Source organism: Myripristis murdjan, chromosome 10 (genome assembly GCF_902150065.1).
Source record: "Myripristis murdjan chromosome 10, fMyrMur1.1, whole genome shotgun sequence".
Lineage (NCBI taxonomy): Eukaryota > Metazoa > Chordata > Actinopteri > Holocentriformes > Holocentridae > Myripristis > Myripristis murdjan.
The window spans coordinates 19,617,321-19,645,303 of record NC_043989.1 but is presented as its reverse complement, the minus strand read 5'-3'; the positions used below and the strand labels follow the sequence as shown (position 1 = coordinate 19,645,303).

Below are 27,983 nucleotides of genomic sequence, written 5' to 3'. Positions count from 1 at the left end.
TTGTGAATTCAGCCATTTGATCTGATAAATCCCAGTCTCACAAATCCAGTATTGTCAGTTTCATACCATTGCATCAAGGTTGTTGCGAGACTCCTTTAAAGAGGCTCTGTTTTCAAAGTCACTCTTTTCTTTATTCATGTATGATTAAATGTTTCATGAAGACATGGCTAAAATGTTATTTTGTTTCAGTGGTTAAATGTAAAGCAATAGCCTTTTTTTTTTTCTTTTTTACAGGCTGTTTCACACTCAAGGCAAATGACTCTTAATTAGTAGACCAATCTTTCACAGTTCAGAGTTGCAACTGTTGATTCCTTAAAATCCATTAGTTCAAATTTGCAAAACATTGACATTCTGTAATTGTTATCCTTAGCTGTTGATACAAAAATGAAAGATACGGCAGCTTTAAAACAGACAAACACGCCAAAGAGTGTGACTGGACGACACCCGGGTCCTCGGCAACAGTCAGTAAACGAAGCGCCAGCATGGAAAAGCGCATTTATTTGATGAACAAGTGCTTGCTGTGGTCATGAAAAGTGGCTTACAATGAGCTTACCATTTCCATTGTTCTGACTTGAGTTTATATTATGGCATACATCAGCATACAATTCCTTGTTTTGAAAAGTACCACACAAAGACATACAGTTTAACATTTAATCAATGGAGAAAAAGGATCAACAAGAGTCACACTACAGAGGAGAAATAATAGGGGGTATAGAAAAAACTATTGAGACAAATACACCACGTTTTCTTTACAATGGATTATATGTACATAATCGTAATTTTTAGGCAAAACAAAGCTTCAAAGAAAGCATATGCCAGTGAAACATGATCCGCCCTTGATAATTCTCAAAAGTTAATGTCTGCATATGTTTTATACAAAATAGATTTTCAAACAATATTTGGGTAGTGCAAATTTTTTTTCTTTTTTTTTTTAGATTCAAGCTGGTTGATTACTTTCACAAGCAGTTTGTGTGTGAAAAGACTGACTCCTATCCTATTCACAGTATTACACAATTTGACCAAAGCCATCATGTTAGAATACAAAATGTGTTATAAAACAAAGAACTGTACACTTGTCTTCTAAGAGCTACTTTGTCTACACTGATATATGTTGAATTTGTATTTGCTTTGGTCACCTTGTCATCAAATAGGCTTTATTTTTATTTATTTATTTTTTTTGTGCAGTCTGGATGAATTGTTTACTGACACAAGTGTTTATTTCCTGAAAATCTGGCCTGCAGAGATAAAAGTTAAATGTGAATCTCCTCTATGTGAATAGCTTATATCTGAAAAAAAAAAAAAAAAAAAAAAACATAAAAAAGGAAGCAATTACATCTTTCCATGCAATGATGAAATATTATGTATCTGTAATTTCTATTGCATATTCAGTTGTCCTCCTCAAAAATGTACAAGAAGAAAATAAGCAAGGATACATTTTTGAGCAAGGAGAGGCAAGTGTGCGGTTTCATATATACCTGTTTAAAATGAACAGCAGCAGCAGCGGCAGCAGCAGCAGAGGTTTGGACACACTGAATGTGAAAGTAACCCATGAGAAACTCTTACGCAGTTCGTAACGATGGGTTTTCTTTTTCTTTTTTTCCAGAACTATTTTTGTATAACCACCAGAAAGAAAAAATACAAGCATCCTTTTTCCAGACATTGGAGGAGTGAGCATGGCTAAAGTGGATACAACACTTCTGATGTAGGCATGGCAGCACATACCTGAAACTTACCTGATCTGTCAAGTGAACTTTTTTTTTTTCCTCTTATTTCCTGACATAAATACCATAAAACACACAAGCACACAATTTTGGGAATCCAAACTCAATGTTTTTGGTTGTTTTTTTTTTTTTTTTTCCTTTTTTTTATACAGTCGATACATACGATTGAACAAGGATAACTACATATGCATTAGTCATCAAATTTCAACCAATGACAACCTGAGCATGGGAGGAGCATTGCTGATGAGTAGCTTCATATTTGTTGTTGGCATAGTGTATTAATGGGTGTTTTCCATCGCTACGAGGAGACCAATGAGAGAGCGATCACATGAATTCCACATTTAATGCACTAGGAAGTACTGTAAAGCGACAAAATGCACCTATCAGAACAGCTAAATTTGTGTATTCTTCCAATTATTTAAAAAATAGACAGTGCGGCACCATTCTACAGAAGCACAGTGCGTTCACATAAAAAAAAAAAAAAAAAAAATCTGTTTTCATGAATGGGATAATTATTTCAGAATAATGAGATAATTATCTCAGTGATTCATAAACAAGGCAGATTTTTTTTTTCCTTTAGTGAATGCATTGCACTGCCGTGTCATTCATATGTATTTCTGTGAAAAACTTTTTTGTTAAATGAAACAAATCCCCTTTGAAGATTCACATTCATTTTGATACCTGGATTATTTTGTGCTTGAAACACAAAAAGAAAAAAAAATAGAGACAGGGGTTTTAAGAGACAATAAACTAAGCAAATGCCAACCTCAACTGGTGCTAAATTGATGAAAATGAAGATGTTGCAACATATTTCAAACTCTGACTTACTTAAAAAAAACACACACAAAGAAAGGGTTACTAACAAACCTAAGTTATTCTATGTAATTACACAATAAATGCATGGATGCCTTATGTTAAAAATAAAGCTCCGTTATTAATCATTTTAATTCATAAAAACCCCAATTTGTTCGACTGAAGTCATATAAATCAGGATTCTTCTTCTTTTTTTTTGTTTTTTTGATTTTCTTGCATCAGACAAATTCATGAGATTAAATACTGGGACACATCACTGTTTCCTCTTTCAACGCAGACATATTTCCAACATGATTGAAAACAGACCAAAAGGAAAACAAAAAATAATAAGTTTGGCACTGAAATAGTTCCCAGAGACTCCATGATCCATTTTGCCTGCATCCCCTAGCAAAGCTACACTTTCACTGCGAGATGACGTTATGAGGTGGGTCCGATGCCAAGTGCTTTAAAACATTGGGGTTTCACTAAAGCTACCACACATACACACGTGCAAATATACCGGGGACACACACTTTAAGAGCAGACGTTAAGACGAGGTCGCTAAAACGGGAAGATGGGCTAAATGGGGAGGAGGGCGGGGGTCGAGGTGATCAGCAGCTGAGTGAGGTTCTTGCCAGATGATTGATCCGCCGACGCCTCGCAGCACAACCCTGCACGTGCACGCCGTCATTCAGAGGAACTGTACATTTCCACAATGTACAAAAAGTTACAATGCATAGGCTTTCAACAATAAATTATCCCAAATGCTTCTTCACGGCGAGCGACGGCAGAGTCGAGAGAGGGAGGTCGTCGGCAGGATCGTGACTGCATGTTCGGTTTTATTTCCTACTACATTTACAAAACAAGACTGTCGCTCCCTAAGAAACTAAAAAGGACGGTTATTTTCCTATCAACTGGAGCAAAATTAGAACCACAGAAACCAGTTATCCTGGTTGTAAAAATGTAATCATCTTTCTGAACAAAGAGAGAGGGGGGAAAAAAAAGGCCCTCTCCTTTCTGATTGGTGGACGCAGATTTCTATCACATTCCAGTCATGACACTATCGGGGCGGCGGGGGGAGACAAAACAAAACAAACAGGAGCAGTTATTGACTAACAAGACGATTTTCTACCTTCCATCTACATCCATCTACTATATACCGGTACAGCCGCTCCACTAGTCTTTCTTCACAGTCTTTTAAAGCCTTTAGTGGGGTTGCAAGTGCCCAAGCAGCACTCGAGGAATTCAACGTGTGCGGGAGATTGCGAGAGAGGAAGCCGACTGAATATCCTTCCCTAACAGTAAGGATCACTTCTACACACTGAGGATGACTGAGCTGCCACTTCAAACGATAAACACAGCCATTGAAGGACAAAAAAAACAAGAGAAAGACAGAAAATCTGAAACTGCATGTGATATAAAAATACAATCAACGTATGATGAGGGTAGACCATGATGGGTGACGCGAGAGACAAAGCTTCGGACAAGGTAGTGTGAATGGCTAAAATGAGATTTGAAGCTAAAAAAGGCACATTATTCTTTTCCCTTTGATAATAGACGTGTGTAAACCTGGAAGAGGTTAGCTTGCGGGAGAAATCGTCCTCTGAATGGTGCGCGTCCTCAAACAATCCAACAGAATCGCACGGTAATGTCCCAAGAATTAAAGCAATAAAATTCCGCTTTTGAAATGACTGTTTGGAAAACAAGGATAGTTGTTTTTTTCCCCCCGATGTGACTGATAAACATTTTGTTGACAACCTCCCAGAAAAACTAAAAAGAGGAGCACACAGTCTAAAAGCCTATTTAATAGCATGTTATTAATCTTTGTTACCTTTCCCAGGTAACGACGACCTGGAAAACTTGTATAAACTGTGACATAATTTGAAAATGTAGAAAATACTATCATAACCTGTACATAGATATTTGTTTTTTTTTTGTGTTGTTTTTTTTTTTTTTTTTTATCTATTTTAGATATCGTTCTGTATTTGAAGGTAAGAAACCTGAGACAACATGGATGGTTAGCCTATTTCACTCAGTGATTATCTTATATCTTACAAAACAATTCCTACTTGTTATACACTACATCTTAGACCGCTGAACAAAACAAAATCTCTGTGCTCTCTCTCTCTCTCTCTGTTTCTACACACATATCTCTGGTCTCTCTACCCTTTCCCTCCAGACCCGTAAACCCCTAATAAGTTGCATACTCTCTTCAAAACCAAAAAAACAAACAAAAACAAAAACAAAAAACAAACAAAAACAAAAACATCCTCGGATATTCTTCCTCCTCTTTACTGTCCTTTCGTCTCTGCCCTTTCCATGTCCACACTCTGGGGGGGCGGGGTGGTGGTGGTGAGGTGACGTGGTGGGAGTTTTAAGGCATTTTGTCTTTTCAGGGGCACAGTCATCTCTGGTGGAAGAGGAGTGGTTTGACGCTCCCGGCTTTGAATTTTGGTAACTGGTTGCTGATGATCTCCGCCAGCATCTCCGGGAACTCCACGCTCAGCGATTTATTCACAAAGGTGTAGAAGCAGAAGTTGAGCAGTCCACCGACCATCTGGGGACAAACAAAGAGGGCAGGGTGGATCAGTGTTGTGAGTTAACACGCACAATCCCACCTTGTCACGCTTATTTATAAAGTAAACAGCGCTTCCCCACAAGCATGGGAAAGCACAGGACATGAAACAGCAGGTTGGAAAAACAACAGGTCCTTTCCCTTGCACCTAAGGCTCTTAAGGAAAGCACAGCTGCAGCTTGAAAATAATATCATTAAACTGGAAATCTCCATCGCCCCCATGTTTCAGGAGGAACAGATTTTTTTTTTTTTTTTTTGGAAAGGGATTTCACATATTTCCTGAAGGCGTGGAAGCCTTTTTTGTCGTTGCTTGATGAGACCTAACTGACTTTGCCGGGTCATGGGCTTCTGCTGCTGTGTTGTGTCTTTGTTCTGGGCAGGCCAGGGTTATTATAGTTAACTATAACTACACTAAAAACTAAAACCAAGTGGGGAAAAATCATTTTAGACAACTGAAATAAAAGAGAAAGTAGACTTCTGAAAAATGGTGAAAATGAACTGAAATGATATTGTGATTTTACAAAGCTAAACTAAACAAAACTAAAAATATGTAGAAGATGTCTTTAGTTTTAGTCTTTGTCAGTTTGGTCAAATGTGGCAGCACAACAGCATGAGGAGGCGTTGGTGCTGATGTTTATTGTGGCTGGGACGCCTTCACATTGTTGTGTTTGCATTGGACTACCCATTCTGAACTTCTTTAAAATCCCCTCCTCCCCCACCCCATATTATAACAATAAACATAAAAAAACCCCTAAAACTAATACTGAAACTAATAAAAACTAAACTGAAACAAGCAAACCCACTCTGGACTAACTGGATCCAAACAGAATTGAAAACAAAAATTAAAAACAAAATAAAAACAAAAACTCATGAAAAAAAAAAAAAAACAAAAAAAACTATGACAGCTGTAATAAACTCTGCCCTGTTTTGCATACTGACTGATATTTTTATGTTTTTCTGTTTGTTTTAATAATATAAATACATATATACATACATAAAACCAAAAGCCTAACCTGGCTCGATCAAGACCTTCCCACTGTTTATCTTAAATCAGAGTCTGGTCACACTTGTAAGCAGAACCTGATTAAAGGCACCTCTTCAGTGATTTGACCTCAGTTGTTTTCAAAACGCGTGCCGAAACAGTTTATCTCAAAGTGATGGACAACTATCACAAATCACATTAAGTCTCACATGTTGAGAGGGCTGACAAAAAGGGTTCGGGGGCGAGGGAAGAGGTGCAGCTCAAGTCAAAATGAATGTAAACGGGAAAGTTTTGCACCCAAACATTTACCAGTATAGTTGTTTACAAACCAAGAGCCACTGTCATCAAATCATATGCAGAAAAGGTTGAAAATAATTTAAAAGCACGTATAGAATGACAGTCTCAGTTAAACACACTGCAACACTGCTGAGATCAGACATATTTCCAGTATGTTGCTTCAACAAATAAGCATCATGCACTTTTAGTGGCAAAAGACAAAAACCCGTCCAATCTGAGCCATTAAGTCTCGGTGCTGAGTCAGGTTCATTTTCTTCAGAAATGACAACAGAAGTGGCGTCTCGGCTCCTTTGCGTCTCTGAGGTGAGTCGGGGCCAGGACGCATCATGCAAGCTGTCTCTCATTAGCTGCTACTCCCATTTAACCAGGTAAACTAATTATTACCTCAAAGACATGTTTTAATTTACTGCAAAAAGGTGTGGTTACATCTGCTACATAAGCAAAGCTCATTTTAATTAGGACTGTCACTGACGGGGCTTTTGAAAACGGCCGACGTCATGAGGGACACGTCAACACACCTAGGTTTCTGCTGCTACCCGTGATTCATGTGGTCATTTCAACCCAATGACCCGATTTCAGCGTGTTCACTCAAACGTTCGCAGGTGTCAAAAATGTCACAGAGCACGTTCAACGAGATGTTGTGGTGTTGTGGTTGATTACATCATTTATAATTTAGGGTACAGTCAGTCATAAACAGTACATTATGGCATCTTTACACACCACTTCACACCTTTCTCTGTGAACTTATCATGAACTTAGCAAGTAACCATAGGCTTGGAGCTGTGTTTGAATGAACCACAAGAATACTTCAAACTAGCCTGAATATTTAGAGGTACACAAGTACTGTCAGTGAAGGTTTATCAGAAAAGCTCCTGGGGGCAGGTAGTCAATAAATGCTGGCTGACATAATACAGAAGCCATACGATGGTGACTCTCCGCACCTCATGCATGGAGTCTAGGAGCTTGGTGAGCTGGTAGAAGCGCTGCCAGTTCTGGCTGGAGTTCTCCTCCCTCTTCACGATGGCCTTCCCCAGCTCCTTGATGTAGGACATCCTAATCTCATCGAACACTGCCTGGCTCTTCAAGCCGTCCTTTGGCACTGCGACAAGGAGCGAGAGAGGGCACAAAAACTCAGGATTATCATCTTGGACAGAAATGACTAATGAGGGCAATGCGATGTGCTAATGAAGTGTTGTTAGTGCAAATACTTGAAATTAGCATGTGACTTTCATTGTGAATCCCACATTTTACACTGCGGTCAGAAAACCTTATGAACATGCATCAGGTCATGGTGCACCCCCAGTAGAATAACACAAGACACTCAAATGGGGAAGCACCCGCTCAAAACAGCAGCACACCCTGAGGAAATCTCTGAAATGTCATGTGTGTTTTTAATTGCTTCTGTGCTGGCTTTAAATTAATTTTACATCAAGTTGAGCATAATTTTCTCCCTGTGTGTGCTTTCCCATTTGAGTGTCTTGCGCTAGGCTACACTTGAAAAGACCAAAGTTAATTTAAATGGGGGAAGGGGACAAGTAAACAAACAAAAACAACCCTTAGGAGAATTTCCACTAGCAAAGGATTGAATCTATCAGTGATCCCAGATGTATTTGTCCAATTTCCCAACCTCGACTGAGGCAATTTTTCCCCAAGCGCAATAAAAGTACACAATTCGTTTGGGTGACACTGATGCAGGAACATGGTGACAACTCATAGTACAGCGCCGACAGGAGCTCATATTCAGTGTGAGGATAGTGCAAGACATACACACACTGAGCATCCCATCACAAAGTGTATTGTACAGCAGGTTGCAGCCAAGGTTTGAAGTCCAGCAGTGCACTGGAACAACTTGTGAGGAATAATTTCTGTCCTGCGGAGCGTAAAAGTAACTCCTCCAGACAAAGACAAAGGCTTGGGCACCCATCAATGAGCAGAAGCTGTGCAAACATTTTCAAAACCAATAACAAAATATCTAGTGCATGTGCACACATTGTTTTGCATTAATCTTTACTTAGTCGATTAAAAACAAATTTCTGTTTACACTGATGGCCTGGCAGTTAATGAGCTGGGAAAGTAATGCAATGTGTGCCGAGGCCGTGTACATACGTCAACATTAACTTTCTGCTCTCCCTTTCCTCAGTATTGGGTTGGAGTAATGGGTTTCGTAATGATCGCTTCACGGCAACAGAAATCGACACTTGTCTGGACTGACCTGTGCTGAGTAGCAGCAAGACCTTCATGCACAGATACTCGTCGTGGGAAACCTGCAGCCGGACAAACTCGCTGGAAATCTTCAGCATTTGTTCGCACTGGTCGGCCATATAGGGCAGCTTCATCCGCTCCCTGGAGGACACAGGAGGAGAAGACGTTACCACAAAGCAAGTCTTTCACATTTTTAAAGCAAAATCAAATTCCAAGGCTATTGTGTTATTTGTTTTAATATCATAGTTGATTTTCTAGGGCTGCCCATGCTGTCTTAACTACAAACTAACACATTTCGACAATTTTGACCATTCTTCAGGAAACAAGCTACATTAGTTTGACAGCCCAAATTATTTTTTCATTTCGTGCTTTCAGATGATTGCGTATCGGCCCAGTGTTTAAATAATATATTTGGAACTTATTAATTATATATAAATAATGTATTTGGATTTGATGGGAAGAAATGTGTCAGTTGGACTTTTTCAATAGACTCATGCCTAAAAACGTTAAATGTTTTTAAATTTTAAATGAGTCACAGTAAGTTGGAAAATAACTTAACATTTTACCCAAGTCAAATAAAAAATGTGCCCCAAATATCAGAACCAGACTGATTGATTGATACACATTGATAGTGATAGTGTCAAACAGTGTGGTCATCTGAAATCTGCTATATATAAAATAATTAACCATTAATAATAAACCATCAGGATGAAAAAGGATTTCTCCAGCAGGCTGCATCCTGCGGCATCCTATAATTAAAAAGCTGAACTGTTACCACATTTCTCATCAAGCCAACTGGTTGTTCCACTTCCCTCTAAGAGCAGTGTTAAGTATGCTACCCACTTGCTGATACTGCCTTTGGAAAAGGAGCCTCAGCAAATAGATAAACAGCGAGAACATTTTCAGTTATTAATCATCATACATTTAAATTAAATGATAACATTCTGCTGTGACACTGTTTAAAAAAAAAAAGACGATTGCAGCCCTAAGCAGAGAAACACTGCAGATTCTTCAGTGCATCATCTCACTGTTTACTAAAGAGTCCTGAAGTCTATAAGAAGGATGAAACACTGATTGGTGAAGACAGCTGACAGACACAGTTTGATTCTCGAGAGATAAGATGGAGAGAAAGGCTTAAAGGGGTACAGACCTGCACAGATATAAAAAAAAAAACAAAAAAAAAAACAACGTGTGGATATACAGACTGGAGGGACAAATCTCAGATAATTCCTGGCAGTTATCAAACATTACTTGATTACTGTGAGACAGAAATAAAGATGGCTTTTGGCATGTCCTACAGCGGTGTATCGCAACTTATTAAGAGTTGCAAAACACTGCACAATAGCAATAACGACGTGTGAGAAAGGACTGTAGATGAAAAATATCATCACTATCCTCCAATGATCACAGCCCTGCTTTTGAATCAAAAGTGGACATCTAGAAAGGAATATGGTCAGTCAGGCAGGTATCGACTGACACCTGGATGATACGTACTCATTGATGACGAGGTCTGGAGCAAAGCAAAGCATGTTGCCATTGCACTGCTGGTAAGACCTCCAGCCCAGGCCAAAAGACATGAGGAAGAGCCAGGAGCACTGCAGCAGGGTCATCTGGTCGTCCAGGTGCAGGTTCCTGAAACCTGAGGGGGCGGGTCACTCATGAATGAAGACTGCAACCAACAACTACTTACCAAACAGGGATGACACAGTAGCTTACAACAGATAAAAGTGTGTGATGGTACAAATAATAAAGAATAATGGTGTTATGCTAAAAATAGAGCGAATCTGCATGTAACACTAGTAATCTGATCTTCACCTGGTGCTACTTTGACTGTAGCAAACGCCATGTAAATGCACAACCTTCTTAACACACCGAGATGTCTGCTCAGTCTTTGAGTTTATTTGGCCAAGTGCACACCACAACCCAGCTTAATTCTGGTTTTCCAAATGTGTCATGTGTCAAAATCACAGAGGGAGGTGACCCAGATGTAGTGGCAGCGTGTTTGTTTGCACAACCGAATCATGGTAGATCTCGTGTGTTTTGTGCTGCATCAGTACATGATGGCGTCTTGTGCTCCTGCTTACCGCTCATGTACGCTTCACGTGGAAATGCAAGGGATGTGGTCTGTGCGTGGTCAAAATTATGTAACTGTGGCCAAAACAACTGCAAAAACTGCAAGTCTTGGCTACATCTGGGAGTTGAGTGTGGGGCCGTGCACCAGCTGAATTATAAAACAACAACAACAGAATGAGGAGGAACCGGAACCACTAACCACTGGCAGTGGCACATACACTAACACAGCTATAGTAAAGTAAATCCATGCAAACTCATGTTTTGGGGAGAATTTGCATTACTTTGTATCATCTAAATACATTAATCAAACTGGTGCTTTAGTCTCATCATTACCACAGTCTAACTTTTCCACAAAAGTGGAAAGGTTAACACACCTAGTGAGGTGGTTTCCTACCTGGCAGAGCCTTGGCCCACTTGACGGCAGAGATGACCTGTCGCCCACCCAGCCTGTTGAGGGTGGTCATGAGGCGGGTGGAGGTGTCGGGCAGGGTGCTGTCGTAGCCAGCGTAGATGGTATCCGGCTCGATGGCCTTCAGGAGGGACAGCATTGTGGGCACAAGCTGGGGCATGGACTTGGGTACGAGGGAGCGCGCTTCCGCCGGTGGGGGTGGAGCCAGCTCTGCCTGGTTGTTTGGCTGGATGCCCTTTAAGCGGTTTAGCTTCTTGGTTTTACGAGCTACGTCAAGGAAGAAGGGCATGAGAAAAATAAAAATCAAACACCTAATGCATGGTGAATGAGAGATGACTGTGGACTATTTGCCATGTGAAGTTAATCTGTACCTTCCAGGTTCATCCCTGCCATTAGACATTTGCGGAAGCGGCAGGCCGGGCAGTTCTTTCTTCTGATCTTGTCTATGATGCAATCGTTCCTCCCTGCACACAGGTAATTATGTTGCCCTATGGGACGAACAGGAAGAAGATTAGTCTGTTATTTCCATTCACTGCAGTGGCAAACAGCTTAGGGGAAATAACAAATTAGCAGATCCTCTCCTCCGTAATGAAGATCATGCCTTCCACTTAAAATCATAATAACACCGGGTAATGAAAAATGGATCTACTGCAGGCCATTACTCTATCAGTGAAAGTGTAATGATGTGCTGTAACTTTGTACCTTCCACTGCTCTCTTGAAGAAGACCTTGCAACTACCGCAGGTGAGCACGCCGTAGTGGCAGCCTGAGGCCTCATCGGAGCACACCAGGCAGATTTTATGAGTGGTCCCGCCGGTCTTTCCCTGGGCTGAGGATGATGCAGTGCCCCCTTCTTGTCTGGAGGTAGAACTGGAGGGAAAATGACAGAGACAAAGCAGAGAAATGTCACCTTTCCACAAATTGGACACATGCTAGAGACAAAAAGATAAAACAATAAACATGACTATCACAAAAATGACATCAGTTTTCAGTTGGAAGCACCATGCCAAGATGATGATAATCACAAATTTCACAAAACAATTGCACAGAAGTTTTAGCACTTAACTGTTAATCTGGAGGTATTTAACACATAATTCTCAGAGGCTGTTCCATAATACTGTAAATCTGAAGCAGCTGTTGCACTTGGGAAGAGTTGTGGATAGTTTAGCCCTTCTCCTGAGAGCATCCTCTCAGTTTTGAAAACTTAAGTTTCAATCTTTAGTTCACATGTTAACAACTTTGCACTGACACCTTGGAATAAATTAGCATGAGAATACTTTAATCAGAGTCAGGATGTTCCTTAAGGTCCTCCCAGTTTCTCAAATGACACTTCCCAATGTCAAAAGAGTGGTCAAGTCCAGTTGTCCCTCTATATTACCTGTGGTCCTGCACTCAAATCAAAAGTGCCAAGTAGTAGTCATAAAACAGGACTTATGTTTCCATTTAACCACAAATGACTCCAGAGCCAGGTTTAAGATGCACTTACTCCAAACAGCCACTAGAGGACACCTGGCTTTGCTGCATCCATGCGCCAGAGGTCCCCACCCCCTTTCTAACCCAGTGGCCACAGCAACAACAACGCCCACACTGAGAGGATATTGAGTCTGAGCAGTGCAACAACCATGTCCGTCCACCATGTGTCAACTTGTCTGCCGCCACAACAACAACAAACAACGCAGCTTCACTTCAGAAGAGTTGTTGTGGATTGTCACAGCCATCCAGGCACTAATACAGTTATGCAAATTGGGCCGGGGGAGTCAAGTTCACTGTTGGTTATATAAGATCAGGTTATAAGCATGAAAGCAGGCAAGGCCCCAACACTGAGTGGATGAAGCCGGATGGGAAAACCTGATGGAAACATCAAAGTGTGGAGTCCAGAAGCACTTAGCAGGAGGATAAAAACCCCATCACAGTCCTGTGAGGAGTCTGTCTGGCCGTGACGGGACTGAGAGCTCTCTGCGTCCACTGTGTACCACTGACACTGTGGTGCTGTCAATATAGATGTCAGGGCTGTGCCCATTTTCCTCATAGCATTGAATATAACTGCTATCTACTTGCCTGTGAACTTCCCTGAGCCTCGGGCTGCTTTTGGGTGCATGCTGCCTTATTTGATGCATCTAAATCGAACACTGGAGTGTTTACCCCCTTATTTTGGTTGAGGTGAAAATACCAGGAATAGGGGTGTTCACTGAACTGCTCCCTTCTGCTGCCTGAGAGACAGACTCCCAGCAAACCCAGGAGTGGATCAGTTGAGCTGACAATGCAAAGGGACTAAAAGCAGGAAACAGGCAGAAAATCATTATTTTAATTTAGACTTTTGCATGTTAAGATTTTGCCAACAAATGGCTGATATGATATTACTTTAACTCCCTATTGCAGGGACAGAAAGGGGGGTTATACTATATTTTTAAAATTGGCAATATAAAACATAACCAAACCAATAAAAATAGGTGATGAGCTGAAATTATATGTGGAAATTATTCAAATGAATAACTTCCACATATAAATACAAAAAATCCAAACGCTAAGACAGCCATATTTAGCTGCCAAGACACGAACAGACTGAATAGTCACACAATGTAACGTGGTACAAAAAATGTAGCGGTAAAATGTATCACGTCTCTCAATGAGAGTTATGCCACTACTTGATAAGGCAACATAATGAATGGGCCAGAACTCAGTGTTGCAATTTCATATAGCAGGGCCTTGCCCTCTTTTCCAACTCTTCTCATTCTCCCATGCTTGAGGCAAAAAATATAGAGAGATTATTGATTCATATAAGCCTTGTTTTATTTATGGTTCACTTACAATGTTGACACACATGAAATTGTCACCAATAATTTGTAAAACAAATAAACAAAAAAACAAAAATACAGTCAGAAAATATTTTTTTTGCCTGATCAATTATTTTTTGGATGCAATGGTAAGCGCTCAACATGTGCACTAGCGTAAAGAGTGTACTATTCACTAACAAGCACCAGATTGAGCCATAGCTTGTTGGCCATTAGTGTGAGATCATTCGACCATTTACTCAACCAACGCGTCTGAAGCCCTGCCATTTGGCACACAGAGGACAGTGCCCTGGTGAGCACAAATAACAGCAGCTGGGGTTAAGGGGTTATAAATATATTTTATATACAAGGTCTGTGAGGACGCTATGACGTAATCAAAATGCCATCTGCTTGATCACATGATCGATGTCAGGAGGTATTTACATTCCCGCGCAGTGAGATTTATAGGGTTTCCTTTTAACGCAGAGCAAAGAGATTTGGCTAAAGGGGACACACACACACACACACACACACACACACAGACAAAAGCTCTTCAAGCCCCCAAGAGAAGGCGTGGTCACTAGCAGGGTGGGTGTGGTAGGCCTGTGTCCCGAGTGTGATGTCATAGGGTGGGGGCTGACCAGTTTGCCCTTCATTGGTCTACTGGGATCAAGGCTAAAGGTGTCAGCAGGACAGCTTTACTATGAAAAGGCTTTAGGGTACTGCTTAATCCAATTACTGCAGTGGTGCACTTCTTCAGACACTATACATCCAACAACAAATCAGGCTTGCAGTGAACGCACTGCATAACCCACTTCTCACAGCTCTTAGTGGTTTGACTGATCTACGCAGTTTCCAAGTATAAGAGCTGGCAGCATTTGGAGGATGTGCTCTTAACTAATTTTTGAGATTAGTTGGTGATGTTTGCCCCCCCCCCCACAACTCTTATCACTCGACAAGCCAGAAATCTGTTATTGTCGATCGTCAGAGGCACATCAATCAGAGTTGCATGACAATGTGGGGAGACCGAATTTCCTCTTTTTGAAACCATATGCTGAGGCGAGTGCATGTCGTCTACAGGAAGTTCTCGCATTCCCTCTGAGTTTACTCTCGGTCAGAGCTCAGCTAGAGTGCAGAGGCACAGAGGCACGGAGGCACGGAGGCTTGCAGACAGTCATCGCCTTGCAACATGAGGGGGGCAGAGAAAGTTAACTGTTTAGGTCATTGGAGCTGTGATCAATCAGCCTGGGTTTAAATGATGCGAGCCTTTTTCATGCACTTATAATAATGCCCATGGCCCAGTGCCCTGCTTCACAATTCATAATCCGCTGTTACCCGTGTCAGGACATCTTTGGCAGTTCCTGCACTCCATACTGTAGCCTCTTTGTCAGCTCAGACAAGCAGCTATTGGAGGAACATCACAACATTTTTTCCAACATGATATGGAATGTGTTGGTGGTTGTGTTTGTTCCGCTTAAAATCCTGCATCATCCTGCCTGACCTACTTTTACCAAAGTCTGTGCAATTGAGAGTCACTTTACACAGAACCAGAAATATGAATCTTGGTCCTGGTGGTCTCCGTCACATGTGGTGGGTGTGGTAAGGCCATGCTCCTAAAAAACAAGTGTGTCAACATGGGAAGTTGGCTGGATGTTGGAGCAAATGCTTAAATCCTGATAGGCTGTGTCATTGTAATGATTATCATTGTGACTGATGTGGATCGGCATTACACAAACAGGCTCATCACCTCTTATCTTTAACCACCACTCTCCGAGCGTGAAAAAGAGAGCAGAGGAGGAGCAGAAGGAAGTGCTCCTTCCCCGAGGTAAGAGCCACCAAAATAGAAAGGGGAACTGGTCCGCTCGCTCTGAATCATTCTCACACACTGAATAACAACAGTGCACGCTCTGGTGAGGGAGCAGAGAGACAGGGTTTGTCTGGCCTAAGCTTGGGCTGGACCTATCTGAAAGAGAGGAAAAAAAGACAAGATATCCTACCTCTATTCCCCTCTAATAATCAGGCTCATAAAAATACCAATTCTCATCTCATTAAGTAGCAAAATACTAGCTCTTTTCTAGGCATTTGTGCAGCATGTTTGCTCACTAAACAAATTAATGAAACGGATGTGTCCCCTGAAGCAGTTTTCTGCTAACAGTGGAAATTTCTAAGGCTGTAAATTTCTAATGTATTAATGAGAACCCCTCACATGTAGTACCTTTACATAATGTCTCCCTCTGTGCTACAATCACAGACTTTTCATGCCTCTGCCAATACAGGCCTCCATACTCACTGTCTGCAAAGAGCCACTGCCTCCTCCTCCTCCATGCTTTGCTGGCAAGCTCATTTCATTGACAGTGAAGTTCTGTAGCCAGAAGCAGAAGCTGCTGCTTGGCTTCGAACATCAGAGCGTAGCACTTAACCTAACCCATGGCTTAGCACAAGAAAAATAACCCCAAGGATTTGAGTTTGAAGTTTCCATATTAGTTTCCATAAGAGGAGCAGTTAGTGACTGTGTGTAGGTGGCTTCATAAGCTCTAATATGAACCGGGGTCTTGCTGTTACTGTATGCATTGCCGTAAAACCTTCAGCTGGATTGCATACCACTGGATGTGGGAGGACCCCACTGCTAAAATCTGAATTTGCTGACTCAACAAACGTACAGTGCCAAAACTAAGGAAGAAGAAGGGGAAAAAAACAACAGTATAGGCTTAGCTATATCTTTTTATCTCTAACTGGGGAACTTCTATAACCCTTTTCAGCGTCAAAACTAACAAATACATAAATATACAAAATAGCAAAAATGCGGTTACAGGGTATGCGGTAATAATGTGAAAGCAGTTGGAATGGCTGGCATTTGATCTGCTGCGTTTACCCGGCGCCAGCTGTGAGGGAGGCGAGAGGGAAAGTAGGTCAGGAGAGTGAGAGCTTCACGGCAGCGCTCTGTGGTCTGCCTGCCTGCCTACGACTGCGCTCATGACACACCCACATGCGCACACATGCGCACACCTACACACGCATGCATACTGCATAATGGAAACCGAGACACATCTCTCACGCACACGCATACACGCTCACAAACACAAGCACAAACACTCAAATCATAAAAGGTGATTTACAGTGGCTCACAGCTTCTGCTGACTGTCAAGGTTTCTGCCCTTGGCTGCAGGAAGCAAGAACAGAGGCCGAGGATAGAGAGCAGGGAGGGAGAGAGAGTGGAAGGGGGAGGGAGGGGGGGGGAGGGGGGGGAGAGAGAGAGAGAGAGAGAGAGAGAGGGAGAGAGATGTGAGGGCGTGCCAGAGCAAGACTTTGTGCACTGAATAGGGACCCTGTTCCAAGCTTACAATCATAACACTGCGCTGAGAGCAAGACCTTGGACTATTCATATATCAAAAGAACCTAAGACTCAAACATACAGAACAACCTGATACTGTTCATATATCAAATAAAAAGGCAAAACACAGCTAATATAACCAATTACTGTGAAAAACAGACACTGAACTAAGGTGCAAACAAATCTTACTGTATGTCCTGGCTTTCCATATCATACCAGGCTCCAGCTGCTCATAGTGCTGTATTTATCATGTTTTGTGTAATGTTGTCTGCATGTTGTCCTCAGGGATTAATATCTACTGTATGCTGTGTAATGTTCCTGAGTGGTATAAACTATTGTATATTGTGTTGTACTCACTGTACATTGTTACGTTTCTTAACAACATTTTAAGCACTGTACAGCTTTAGTATCCCCCTCAAGGGGATACTAAAGTTAAACTAACTAACTAGCCAACCAGTGGTCCTCTTCTTGCGTCTGACAAATTTCAACTAGCCAGCAAAATGCACTCCAGTGCTAATCAATCATCATCTAACCCTAACCCTAATCCCCTTAGAGATTTCAGCACCTCTGTGTCGTGACACACAGGCTTAGGACTCAGCCTCAAATCAACACCTATCATTTGGGTCACTGCATTGGTTTAATAAGGCTCTATAATCTGAGCCAGTGGGCTGAGAGTTTCAGTAATGGGGCAAAATAATTAGCTGATAAATATGTGCTTGAAAGATTACAGGCACTCAGCAGTGCACCTCTGCGACATATCATCACGTTCTGTGGAAAGCTCTGACCACCATCTGGGTGGGAATCTGAAGTACTCCCTTTAAGCCGCAGGTTCTAAGTGCAGACTTAAGTGCTCTCTCGTCCCACATGCAATAAACATACTAAATTTGCATAGACAGATTCTCTCTTCCTCCCTATCCACTGCCTGGCAGTGGATATTTTGCTTAAATGTGGTAGTGCTGAATAATTAATTGTAATATAATCGAAAAAACAATATGGTTGAGTGCAATATCCAAACCGTAGGAGCTGCTATTTTCTAATAAAGGTAGAATATCAGTGTAACAAAACGCAGTTGTAAATTTGTTAAAATTTGTTGTGTTATGGTGCTTCAGAGATGCCCTGGCCTTCAAATCATACTTTCAAGATGTACAAAAACACATCACAAATATCTACAAAATTAATTACAATGACTTTTTTTTTTTTTTTTTTTTTAAAACACATGTTGTTTAGTCCTTATATGTGTTGTGCACTTGTGTTTTGCATATATTTGTGTCCTCATGTTTTAAAAATAGGCTACCTGCCACAAGCCAGATTTCCAATTCAGGGGCAATGCAGGTTTAAACTGGACAAGAATCTCCTTTCAAATATATTTTGTTTTATTCAGTAGTGACTCATTTCCAAAGATGACTCAAAATTCCTGTTAAATTACTATGAATTTTACCGTAGCAGGACTCTGAAGGATTTAGGCTACTCTTAAACATGCCTTACACAAAGACTGGTACTAGCATGTCAGTATTACTTTCAAAACTCATATGTATTATTGCCAGTCTGTTATTGCTGCAAATATCATGGAGAAATAAGTGGTGTGGCATGAACCCAAACATCCAATTAATACATGGAAAAACTGAAAGCTAAGTGCCACATCTATCTCTATTGTGAGAACTTCAATGAAAGCGTAAATGGAAGGAGGATCATGTGTGCACAGAATGAAGCCTTGTACTCATCTGAAAATATGAATGATTTATTACTCCAAGAACGCACATTCATAAACAGAAAATTTTACGCTACAGCTTAGCTAGTTACACAACATATACACTGAACAGTGCTTTGCCTGAGCCTGTGATATCAAGAAGTCTCTTCAGTGAGCCAGTTTTATTACGCTGAAATACCATGTTCCTCCGTTGTGCATGTGATCTGGCCAATAGCTTCTGAAAAATTCCACTGTCCCCACAGAAATTGATGTCTATGTGCATCATATGGTCAAAAATGTTGTGGCAAGCAGGCCTTTGTTGTCCGAGGAACAACAGGGGCTTCTGCTGCAGCAGGATATATGGTTATTCCATTATTATCTCAAACACAAAGTGACCTCCATACTCGGGCCTTGGTCTATCACGAAACAGAGGAGGAAATTCCACACAAAAAAACAAATGTTACATAAGACAGGCCTTCTGACTGGGCTGCGCAATTATCTACCAGAAGACTTATCCTTCCACATTTTTCCATTCAACAATGCAGGTAAACTCTTCAGATTTAGCTCAACATGAAACAGGTCAAGCCACATCAAAAACAGACATCACACAATGAGGGTGTGGATTCCCCCAAAAAAACAACAGGAAACAAAGCATGCCATTCTTAAAGCTGCGCCGTTCCCAGCTGCATTAGAACTGCTCGCCTGTGACAGGGCACTGAGTCAGACTGTGAAACTATACTGCATAAAGCCTCTCAACGTGGAGGGAATGGAAAAACAAAACGATGGTGAGCGGGCAGACATGTGATTATGTCATTAGTGCCACCTAGTTGGACTAATGATAGAGGAATTGCACTGCATGCAGCACCAAACCCCAGGGCTACAGCAGGTATACAGTGCCAGGCGAGGTCCGTCAAGCCTGAACTTCAGCAGCCAGCAGCAGCAGAATTGCGTGACAAGCCAGAGGAGATGGTGACCTGATGCCAACTCCCTGACAACCACAGAGCGCTGCAGCCCGGCGCTCAGCTAATTCTAAGCCGCTAAATGTCACACAGGTTGAGGCGAACAGACACCACACAAAACAAACTCGCACTTACCAGAGACACACACATGCACACACAAAAACGCTAAGCTCACATGCACATAAACCAATACCCAAACAGACACACGCCCACACAAAATCATCTATGCTCACACCGCATGCACAGACATAATCCTATACTCACACACACACACACGCACACACACACACCTCCAACGAACACAGAGACAGGGTGATTAAAACCACATGTGAAATGAAGATGAGGCATATCTTGTGTCTGCCCCATCTGCTCCTGGTCACCAGGAATTAGGACGGCTGTTAGACATTCATGAAGATGGTACGACCTTAATAGTCTCATGACTGTAGGCTCTCAATATTGCCACGCATCATTTGCACACAACACACACCAAAAAGAAAAAAACAATCACATCTGTGCCCTGGCAGGGATGATGCGTGTGTCAAAGCATGCCATGCTTTAACACAATGAGAAGCCAATCATTCCCCGTCAGATACTATGATTCAGACAGGCGTGAAGCCAAAACAACGTAGACAAACACGAGAAGCTTCTACGATGTGTGATTTTGTCACGCCACTGTTGGTGAAGTATTTCTATTGAGCCGCTCCAAGACCGGGCCCCAAAGCCAACTTCACAAGCGAACCCATTAAAATCTACAGGCTGCAAGAAACAACTAGACAAAAGACACTTTGTGGGCCCCATGGACTCCAACACCATGACTGGACCCTACGTGTCTTTATCTGCCTCAGAGCTCAGTGGGGAAAAAAATAAACAATACAAAAATTTAGAAATAACAATCATCAATACCATGAGTAAGCCTGTGCAACAAGTAACCTACTTTTCCTATTTTCCCTGTACAGAAATAGCCTTGCTCTTACTGAACAATAGGCCTGAGTATTCCATGCAGGCCACATTTCATTCATCCTGATTGTTGAATGAAGCGTCCTCCTTACTCCTCAGGGGACAGATCTGCTCTGAGAGAAGCTGGATCACACACACACACACACACAAACACACACACATGGTGCACCTTTTAGGGGTGTTTTCGGCTTTTGGATGGAAAGGATATGCCCAAATGACCTCATGAAGCCCCCATAGAGTGGATGCTTCCTGTCAAAGACTGAGTGGGGCCGCGGCTAGTTAGCAGACCAACTAACTGTTGACTGGAATGAGTAGAGGAGCCATTAAAGCTGACATAAATCGTGCTTGCAACAATGAAATCCTAACTAGCTTATGAAGACAGCCTTAATCAAACATTTGAATAGGGACACGCCACAAAAATAATAAATTGCTCAGGCCTGTCTGTGATACAATGATCCTACAGTTAAATGTCTAACTTTGACAAAAGAGGAAATCCCCTGGCCTTTTAAGAGCACCTCCTTTCTCTAGATTTCGGAGCTAACTGCTGCAGCCCTGTCTTGTACAGTACAATGCTGTGGAATTTCTCTGCAAACATTTCTCAACCGTGGTGTGAATTTGTTGACATAGACGTTAGAGCTCATGACCAAGTTTCTTTCTAATTATCTGGCGGCAATGGCTTCACGGCAGTGATAAGAAATCACAATAGTAACACCTCGCATTCAAACATGTTACACCATCAACTTGGGAACACAGTTCTCTCTGCACAAGGAACACCAAAAGATCTGCTCCATATTTATGCATACTTGAAAAACAAGCAAGGAGAATAAAATAAGACATAATAAAAACAGAAACCAACAGAGAAAATGAGCTGATTGGATCAAGCCAGTCATCTAGAAATTAAAAAGTGATGACTTGGAGTAAGGGATAATATATTGCTCATTCAAACACACAGAATTCCTTCTGTGTACAGTAAATAATTCTCCTCTGGGATCTAAACAGAACTGAAACAGGCTTCAACTGCAGCTGTAGCAGATCTGCACAGACAACTGGGTAATGGGTATGTTGCTTACCTGGCAAAGCTGGTGGGGAAAGTAGGGGAGGTGGAGAAACTCTCACCGGTCCTCGCCATTCCCAAGTTGTCCCCAGTCCCCTGGCCTCTGTTCCAGGCCTCACCAATGGTCGTCAGTGGGGGATACAGGCTGAACACTGGCTTCTGATCCTTCTGCTGCTGAGCTCCACTGCTACTGCAAGTTGGGGTGCCGCTGGCGCTGACTCCAAAGTGATAACTCTGTCCTCCTGAGGTGCTGACCCCACAGATAGAGATGGGACTCGGGCTGGGCAGGTCTGGGGATGATGTGCTGCTCATTTGGCAGAAACTCCGGCCTGCAGACGTCTTCTCTTGTTTGATCACCCCTGGGGTACAGAGCTGAATGAAACCAGCATCTTTCTCTTTCTTCACCACTGCAGGCAGAGTGGTTGTTGGGGTGAGGGTGGCAGTGGTAGACGAGCAAGAGCTGGACTGCTCCTGATTTGTCAGGCTGCTGCCGTTGAGAGTTGCAGAGCCAGCACCACCAACGTTACTATTCCCACCCATGGTGGACTTGGTGTCCTTCTCAGAGCTGACATCCCCAAGCAGAGAATCATCTGCAAGAGTGGACAGGAAGGCATCGTCTCCCACATAAAAATCCGAGGGGGAGCCAGTGAGCTCAAAGTCCTGGAGCAGGTCCAGAGTGTTGTCATTGAACAGCTTCTGGTTTACATCCACATCTTTCCCAATGTGCCCAAAAGCATCGTGATCCAAGTCCATGGTATCCTGGTCTCCTTTATCCATGGAGAAGTCCTCTGTTTTCATGTGGAAAAGGTTGGGGTCTGATCCCCCAATGAGAGAGTCTATGGAGGAGGAGTGGGTAAGGTCTGCTATGCTGGCCTCTAGTTGGGAGAAGTTCTCCCCCAAGGTGTAACGCCCAAGGGCGGTGGGCGTCTGTGTCTGAATCTGGAGCAGCTGCTGAGGCCTCTGATCCTTGGCCAGCCCCCTGGGCTCAGGGTCTTCCAGCAGGAGGCCTACGGTGGCAGTGACGGAGGCGGAGGTGAGCTCCTCTGGAAGGGGGCTGTTGCTGAGGCCGTTGGGCACGTCGCCTGGCTGCATCAATGGGCTGGATGGAAGTACAACAGAGGTGGCTGAAGTGATGGACATGGCACTGTGAGGAGCTACTTTCAGCGGAGCTCCCTCCTCTGGACTTTCAGTGTAGACCAGTTTGCTTAAATGGTCATCTCTTCTGTACGTTACCTTCTTCACTCCTCCTTTATCCATCTTTTAATTCTTCAGACACGGAAACAGAGAAGCAAATAAACAGACAGTTTGGGCGAGTGTGCACAACAATTACAGTCAACAATGCTCCTCCCTGAGTTATTTTGGGATTAACAAGTGTCGTGGGTATTGTGTTACTAAGTTATTGTAACTTGAAACACATTAGGGCAGACGGTCCACAGGCTAAAAGTAATTAACTAGCTGAACAAGTAAACTGGCGAAAGTTGCCACGCACAGCCCCCATGCGCGCCCTGAGTTGACGTAGCTAACATTAGCTCCTAAGCTGTTAGCATTCCTGGTGGTACAATATTCACGCTAAGCCAAACAGACAGCAACTCATGGTCTCAACATAACACATTTAAAGCTAATAAAACCATAATGCTCTGCACTGCAACTTACATGCACGGTGCACAGTAAAGTTAACTTAGCTGCCGTTAGCTTAGCGACAGCCGTTAGCCTGCTAGCTAGCAATCTGGCTACACTAAGTTACTTGTTAACGTTTCGTTTGAAATGTCGCTGACAGACAGTGATTTTAGCCTGCTAGCCACCTAGCTAACACAAACCCCGATTTGCTATACTCCCTCAAACTGCAATACAGAAATGCTCTAGTGTTTGCCTTCACATCAACACACAAAAAATATTAAAACGTATATTCACCCTTCAAATGTTTGATTGCTGACTGGTGTCCGCAGATCGTCTGACAACATTGTTTTGGTTGAAAGTGGCTATCAATAACACGAATCACCGACTCAATGTTTACTCCGCATACGTCGTATTTTACATAGCTAGCTAGAATGAAAAATAATACATCCGATCGAGCTTGTTGCTGCAAAAAATCTGGCAATGGGGTCGATCTAGCGGTAAAATATCACGCGAAATGCAGTAAACAGACTAGCTAAGGTTAACTCGCAGCTAGCCATTAAAAAGTAGGCGCTAACCTCCAGGAAAAACATACAAAATGGAGAACTGAGCAAGCCAACCCCGTGGCTGGCCTGTTTACAACACGCAGTGCGGCCTGCTGGACATAACCATGAACTGCAGCTTCTTGTACAGTGGAGAGTGCGCGCAAACTCTCCGGTCCACTTTGGAAATTTAATAAAAAAAAAAAAATTACTCAGGGGGAAAAAATCACTTTATCTATATCTGAGAAATATTTGCAACTTCATACGCTTCTCCTGCAGAATTGACTTCAGTGCAGTGCCGTAATGCAAACGCAACACACACACACACGTATGATCAAAACGCATCCAAGGAGTACAAAGTGCAAGGGCAATGTGGACAATACGGAAACAGAGGAATAAAATCATGCATCTTTTGTTCAGCTCATCCAAAAAATATCAGCTGTGTGGTGTATCTTTCCACACGGTTGATGTTGTTAGTGGAGCTTTTTATTTACTTATGTTTGTTATTGAGGCGTTTTTGGGAAAGCGCTGTCCGGCAGCGGGCAAGCAGAGAGATATAAATTGTGAATGGACAGCTGTGTGTGGTCATCCATGATGCCACGGTCTTTGTTTATTGTGTCTTTGTTGGAATGACGACGGGCTCAGAGGTGTGCCAGCTAACGGAGTGCTGCTTGGAGGCGAGATTTTTTCTGAAAATGATAAATTCCCCAACGAGAGATAAATAGCTTTATGACTGTATGAGTCTATGGCGATTGTATGGCACTAGTGATTCCATAAAGGAGATAAAATAGCATAAAGGATAAGGTCAGTAGGAACTCTCTACTGAGACACTCCAAAACACACCCACATAAATCCTATGAGTAGGGTTATTACAGTGATTTCCCGAAATGGAAAGGAAAGCCAATGGTTTTGCGATGAGTCACACGGCTGCAAAATAACAAGACAAAGCGTGGATCTATAGCCTGTTGCCGCAAATAAGTCAAACCACAAGATGATAGCTGTTAGGTGGGCACATATACATCCAAACGACATTAAATACGCATAATTTTGTTAACAGATGTGAAATCTTGCGAATCAAGTTGTTTGCAGCCACTTCTGTTCAAGTAAATGATCATGTGTCTGTGCAAACGCATTATAATTTATTAGCTCAAATGAGATACTTCTGATATGTTGAGGTTTTCTGTTCTCGAGAAAAAGAAATACATTTATAAATGTAAACAGTATTATTAATTTGAGAGCCACAACTTTAACGCTCTTCTAAATATTTTACTGCCCTCTAGGGGCTTAGTAATACACACAAATAAAACACAGGAATGGCTGCATCAAATAGGCCTAATAATTCTCTATACTGTGCTTTAATGGGGAAGTAGCAGATGTACATCCTGTTTGGATTTTTGAAAAAAAAAAAAAAAAAAAAATCAGTATCACTCCTTGAGAGCAAGAGCCTTACATGGTTATTTTGAAAAACCGCCCCTAGCATTTAAGCAATGCATGTCTTTGCGTGATAGTTTATATTTAACTTATCAGTACTTAAGGAGAGAAACTAGTGCAAATCAACAAAGTGAATTTAAAACATTCACTTGTGACTTGGTCTCATTCTAAACTGCAAAACCACTTCATTTTTTTCCCTTAGGATATGCCAATTCAAACAAAGGTCTCCCTTTCTTTGGGAAATATGAGTAGCTGAAATGTGCCATGGAGGAGAGAAATCACGGCAAGGGGCTGCTGTGTGCCTATAGGGATAATAACCCAATAGAGAGAGGCATTTGATTTGAGCCTGCATTTTTTGCTGTTTTCAGAAGTGTACAACATTGCATCATCTTTTTTTTCCCCATAAAGACAACACCTTCTCTTTCAGTGGGTTGCCCACAAACTCACATACCGAGGGAATGATGTAAAGGCTGTTTGCTTCATATGTGTATAATTTAAGAGTTTCGCTCTAAACATTTCAGCATTAATCATGTAAACATTTCTTGAGATTTTGGACATGTACATTATGGAAAAGATGCGTTTACATGCACAATTCATCTGGCAGACCTGTGTCTTGCATACAATCAATACACCCACCTGACCTGCCTCAAAACGTTTGAATTTCTGTGTTTTTAGTAAACTGGTGAGGCCCCCAGCTGATTATGCTGCAATAGCTTGCATCAAACCTACAACAGTCTATTTAATGTTATAGCACATACAGATTTTCTTACTCCACACTCAGCTGGGAATCATATTGTCTTACATTATTCATGCTGAAGTTGCATGAAATTCAACCCCTTCCAAAAGACAAGACCTAACTTGGGAGTATCACACGAACAGGAAATGAAGTGAAGACAGGAGGCAGGGAGATTGGCTCTAATGGGAGGATGAGTGAGATGAATAAGAAACAGGGTTTATAGGACACATTGGAAAACGTTCATCCCTGAGCTGGGGAAAAGGGACAGATGCTAAGACTCAGCAGCGCAACACAAAAGAAAAACTCACATCTAACCATTTGAATTCATCTGTTGAGAAAACAAAAGCAGCCTATAGAGTAAACAAAGAACTAGAAGCACTGGATGTAATATTCACACTAATGCACCGTAACAAGGCTGCACAATCCACAATACATTACAGCATTTTGCATAATGTAAATAGCAAAATCCCATATCCCAGAAAAGGAGAAAAAAGATCACTGGTACGCACACTGTCGCTGTAAATCCCCACTGTTTGAATCCCACTCAGTCCCCTGTGGCTGCTTAGCAACCCCTCTCCAGCACACTACTCTGAATTAACAGGGTAAAGCGTGACCGCTGCCTCCTCAAAACCACGAGTCAAGGGTGCTCTCCCATCATCAACGCCTTCTCTCAGCGTTACTGGAATATAAGCCTCAGATTTATTTTTCCACAGCCTCAAAACACACAAAGCAAACAAGCAGAAAAAAGCAAATAAAAAGCAGCTTACAAACCCATCAGAAACACAGACCAGTTTTAGAGTTGGAGGCTTTGTGAGACGTGACCCTTGACCATACAGGTCCACAAACTGTATATATAGGTCCATAAATTCATCAGTATATATGCTATCAACCCCACTGACAAGTTTATCTAATTTCAGGTCATGATGAAATTGTGAAAACATGATTTCAAGTATATTAAGAGATTGTAAACACATATTTAGTCACATACCTTACATACAGTGATGGCTTGTATAAAACTGTATATATTTCTAAATTCTGAGAGGATTTGTCAAGCCTTAACTTCACCCTCTTGCATGTGACTTCATCATAACTGGATTTTCTGCCCTGCACTGTTTCAGTGTTGAATACACTGATGGCTCTGTGGCAAATTCAATAAGGAGGCCCCGAGCAAGTTGACAAGCTCAAAACCTCTGGCCTCCTGCAACTATGTGCCAACTTAAACAGTAGCTCACTGATGGCAGTCCTCTATTTTCTGTGAAACTGCTGGGGAAAAATTGCCAAGAACAAGCACTGCTACTTGTTCTACACTACCCCAGGCCATTGGAGTCAGTCAGCCATGGATAGACTCAACATGTTTCCTGCTGTGTGTCAACACACTGTACAGTATAATGTGTTCCACATCTGCAGCTACAATGAGAAGCAAGAGTTTGTGTTTTGCAAAGGAAGAACTGGTGATGTTGGGAGTTAACAATCCACATCCATGGCATGCAAAACATCTGTTCCCACTATGAACCTTATGGATGCACTTGAAGTTAGTTTTGTGCCATATTTATTCTCTCCTGAAAATAAGTAAACATTGCTTGATATAACAAATTGGCAATAGATTCTTAACCTGAAGAGTAAATGGACCAAAACCTCCAATTTTGGGGCGGTTTGAGAACTGTCCTTGGTGCTGAAACGACGATTCAAGCGGAAAATTCGCTGTAGAAATCAAATCTCAACTTCAGTAGCAGTGCTGTGGGTGAAAGAAGTGACATTGGTATTCCAGGCTTCAGCTGGACACGCAGCTTCAGAGACAGAGCCGTATTTTCAGCTTGATTTCTGAAGTAGAGGTTACGGGTGCGGGTGGCA

The 27,983-nt window shown here is 42.0% G+C and overlaps 1 protein-coding gene across 1 annotated transcript; it reads right to left on the bottom strand.

Annotated features, from left to right (window-relative positions):
* Positions 1 to 637: 637 nt before the first annotated feature.
* Positions 638 to 24,041, bottom strand: nr3c1 (nuclear receptor subfamily 3, group C, member 1 (glucocorticoid receptor)). The gene is made up of 9 exons (XM_030061960.1): positions 23,721 to 24,041; positions 21,826 to 23,075; positions 11,754 to 11,920; positions 11,423 to 11,539; positions 11,037 to 11,318; positions 10,064 to 10,208; positions 8,580 to 8,710; positions 7,309 to 7,466; positions 638 to 5,070 (listed from the first exon to the last, which is right to left on the bottom strand). Exons 2-9 carry the CDS (start codon positions 23,064 to 23,066, stop codon positions 4,918 to 4,920), a joined length of 2,394 nt encoding a protein of 797 aa, XP_029917820.1. The 5' UTR covers positions 23,067 to 23,075; positions 23,721 to 24,041; the 3' UTR covers positions 638 to 4,917.
* Between the last annotated feature and the right edge of the window lie 3,942 nt (positions 24,042 to 27,983).

Excerpts from the sequence above, each read along its gene's own strand:
- nr3c1 (XM_030061960.1), bottom strand. The coding sequence starts at position 23,066 with ATGGATAAAGGAGGAGTGAAGAAGGTAACGTACAGAAGAGATGACCAT. Across the intron at positions 8,711-10,063 it reads CCAGACCTCGTCATCAATGA|GGAGCGGATGAAGCTGCCCT; the intron begins GTACGTATCATC and ends TGTGTCCTCCAG. Across the intron at positions 7,467-8,579 it reads CTTGCTGCTACTCAGCACAG|TGCCAAAGGACGGCTTGAAG; the intron begins GTCAGTCCAGAC and ends TCCTTGTCGCAG.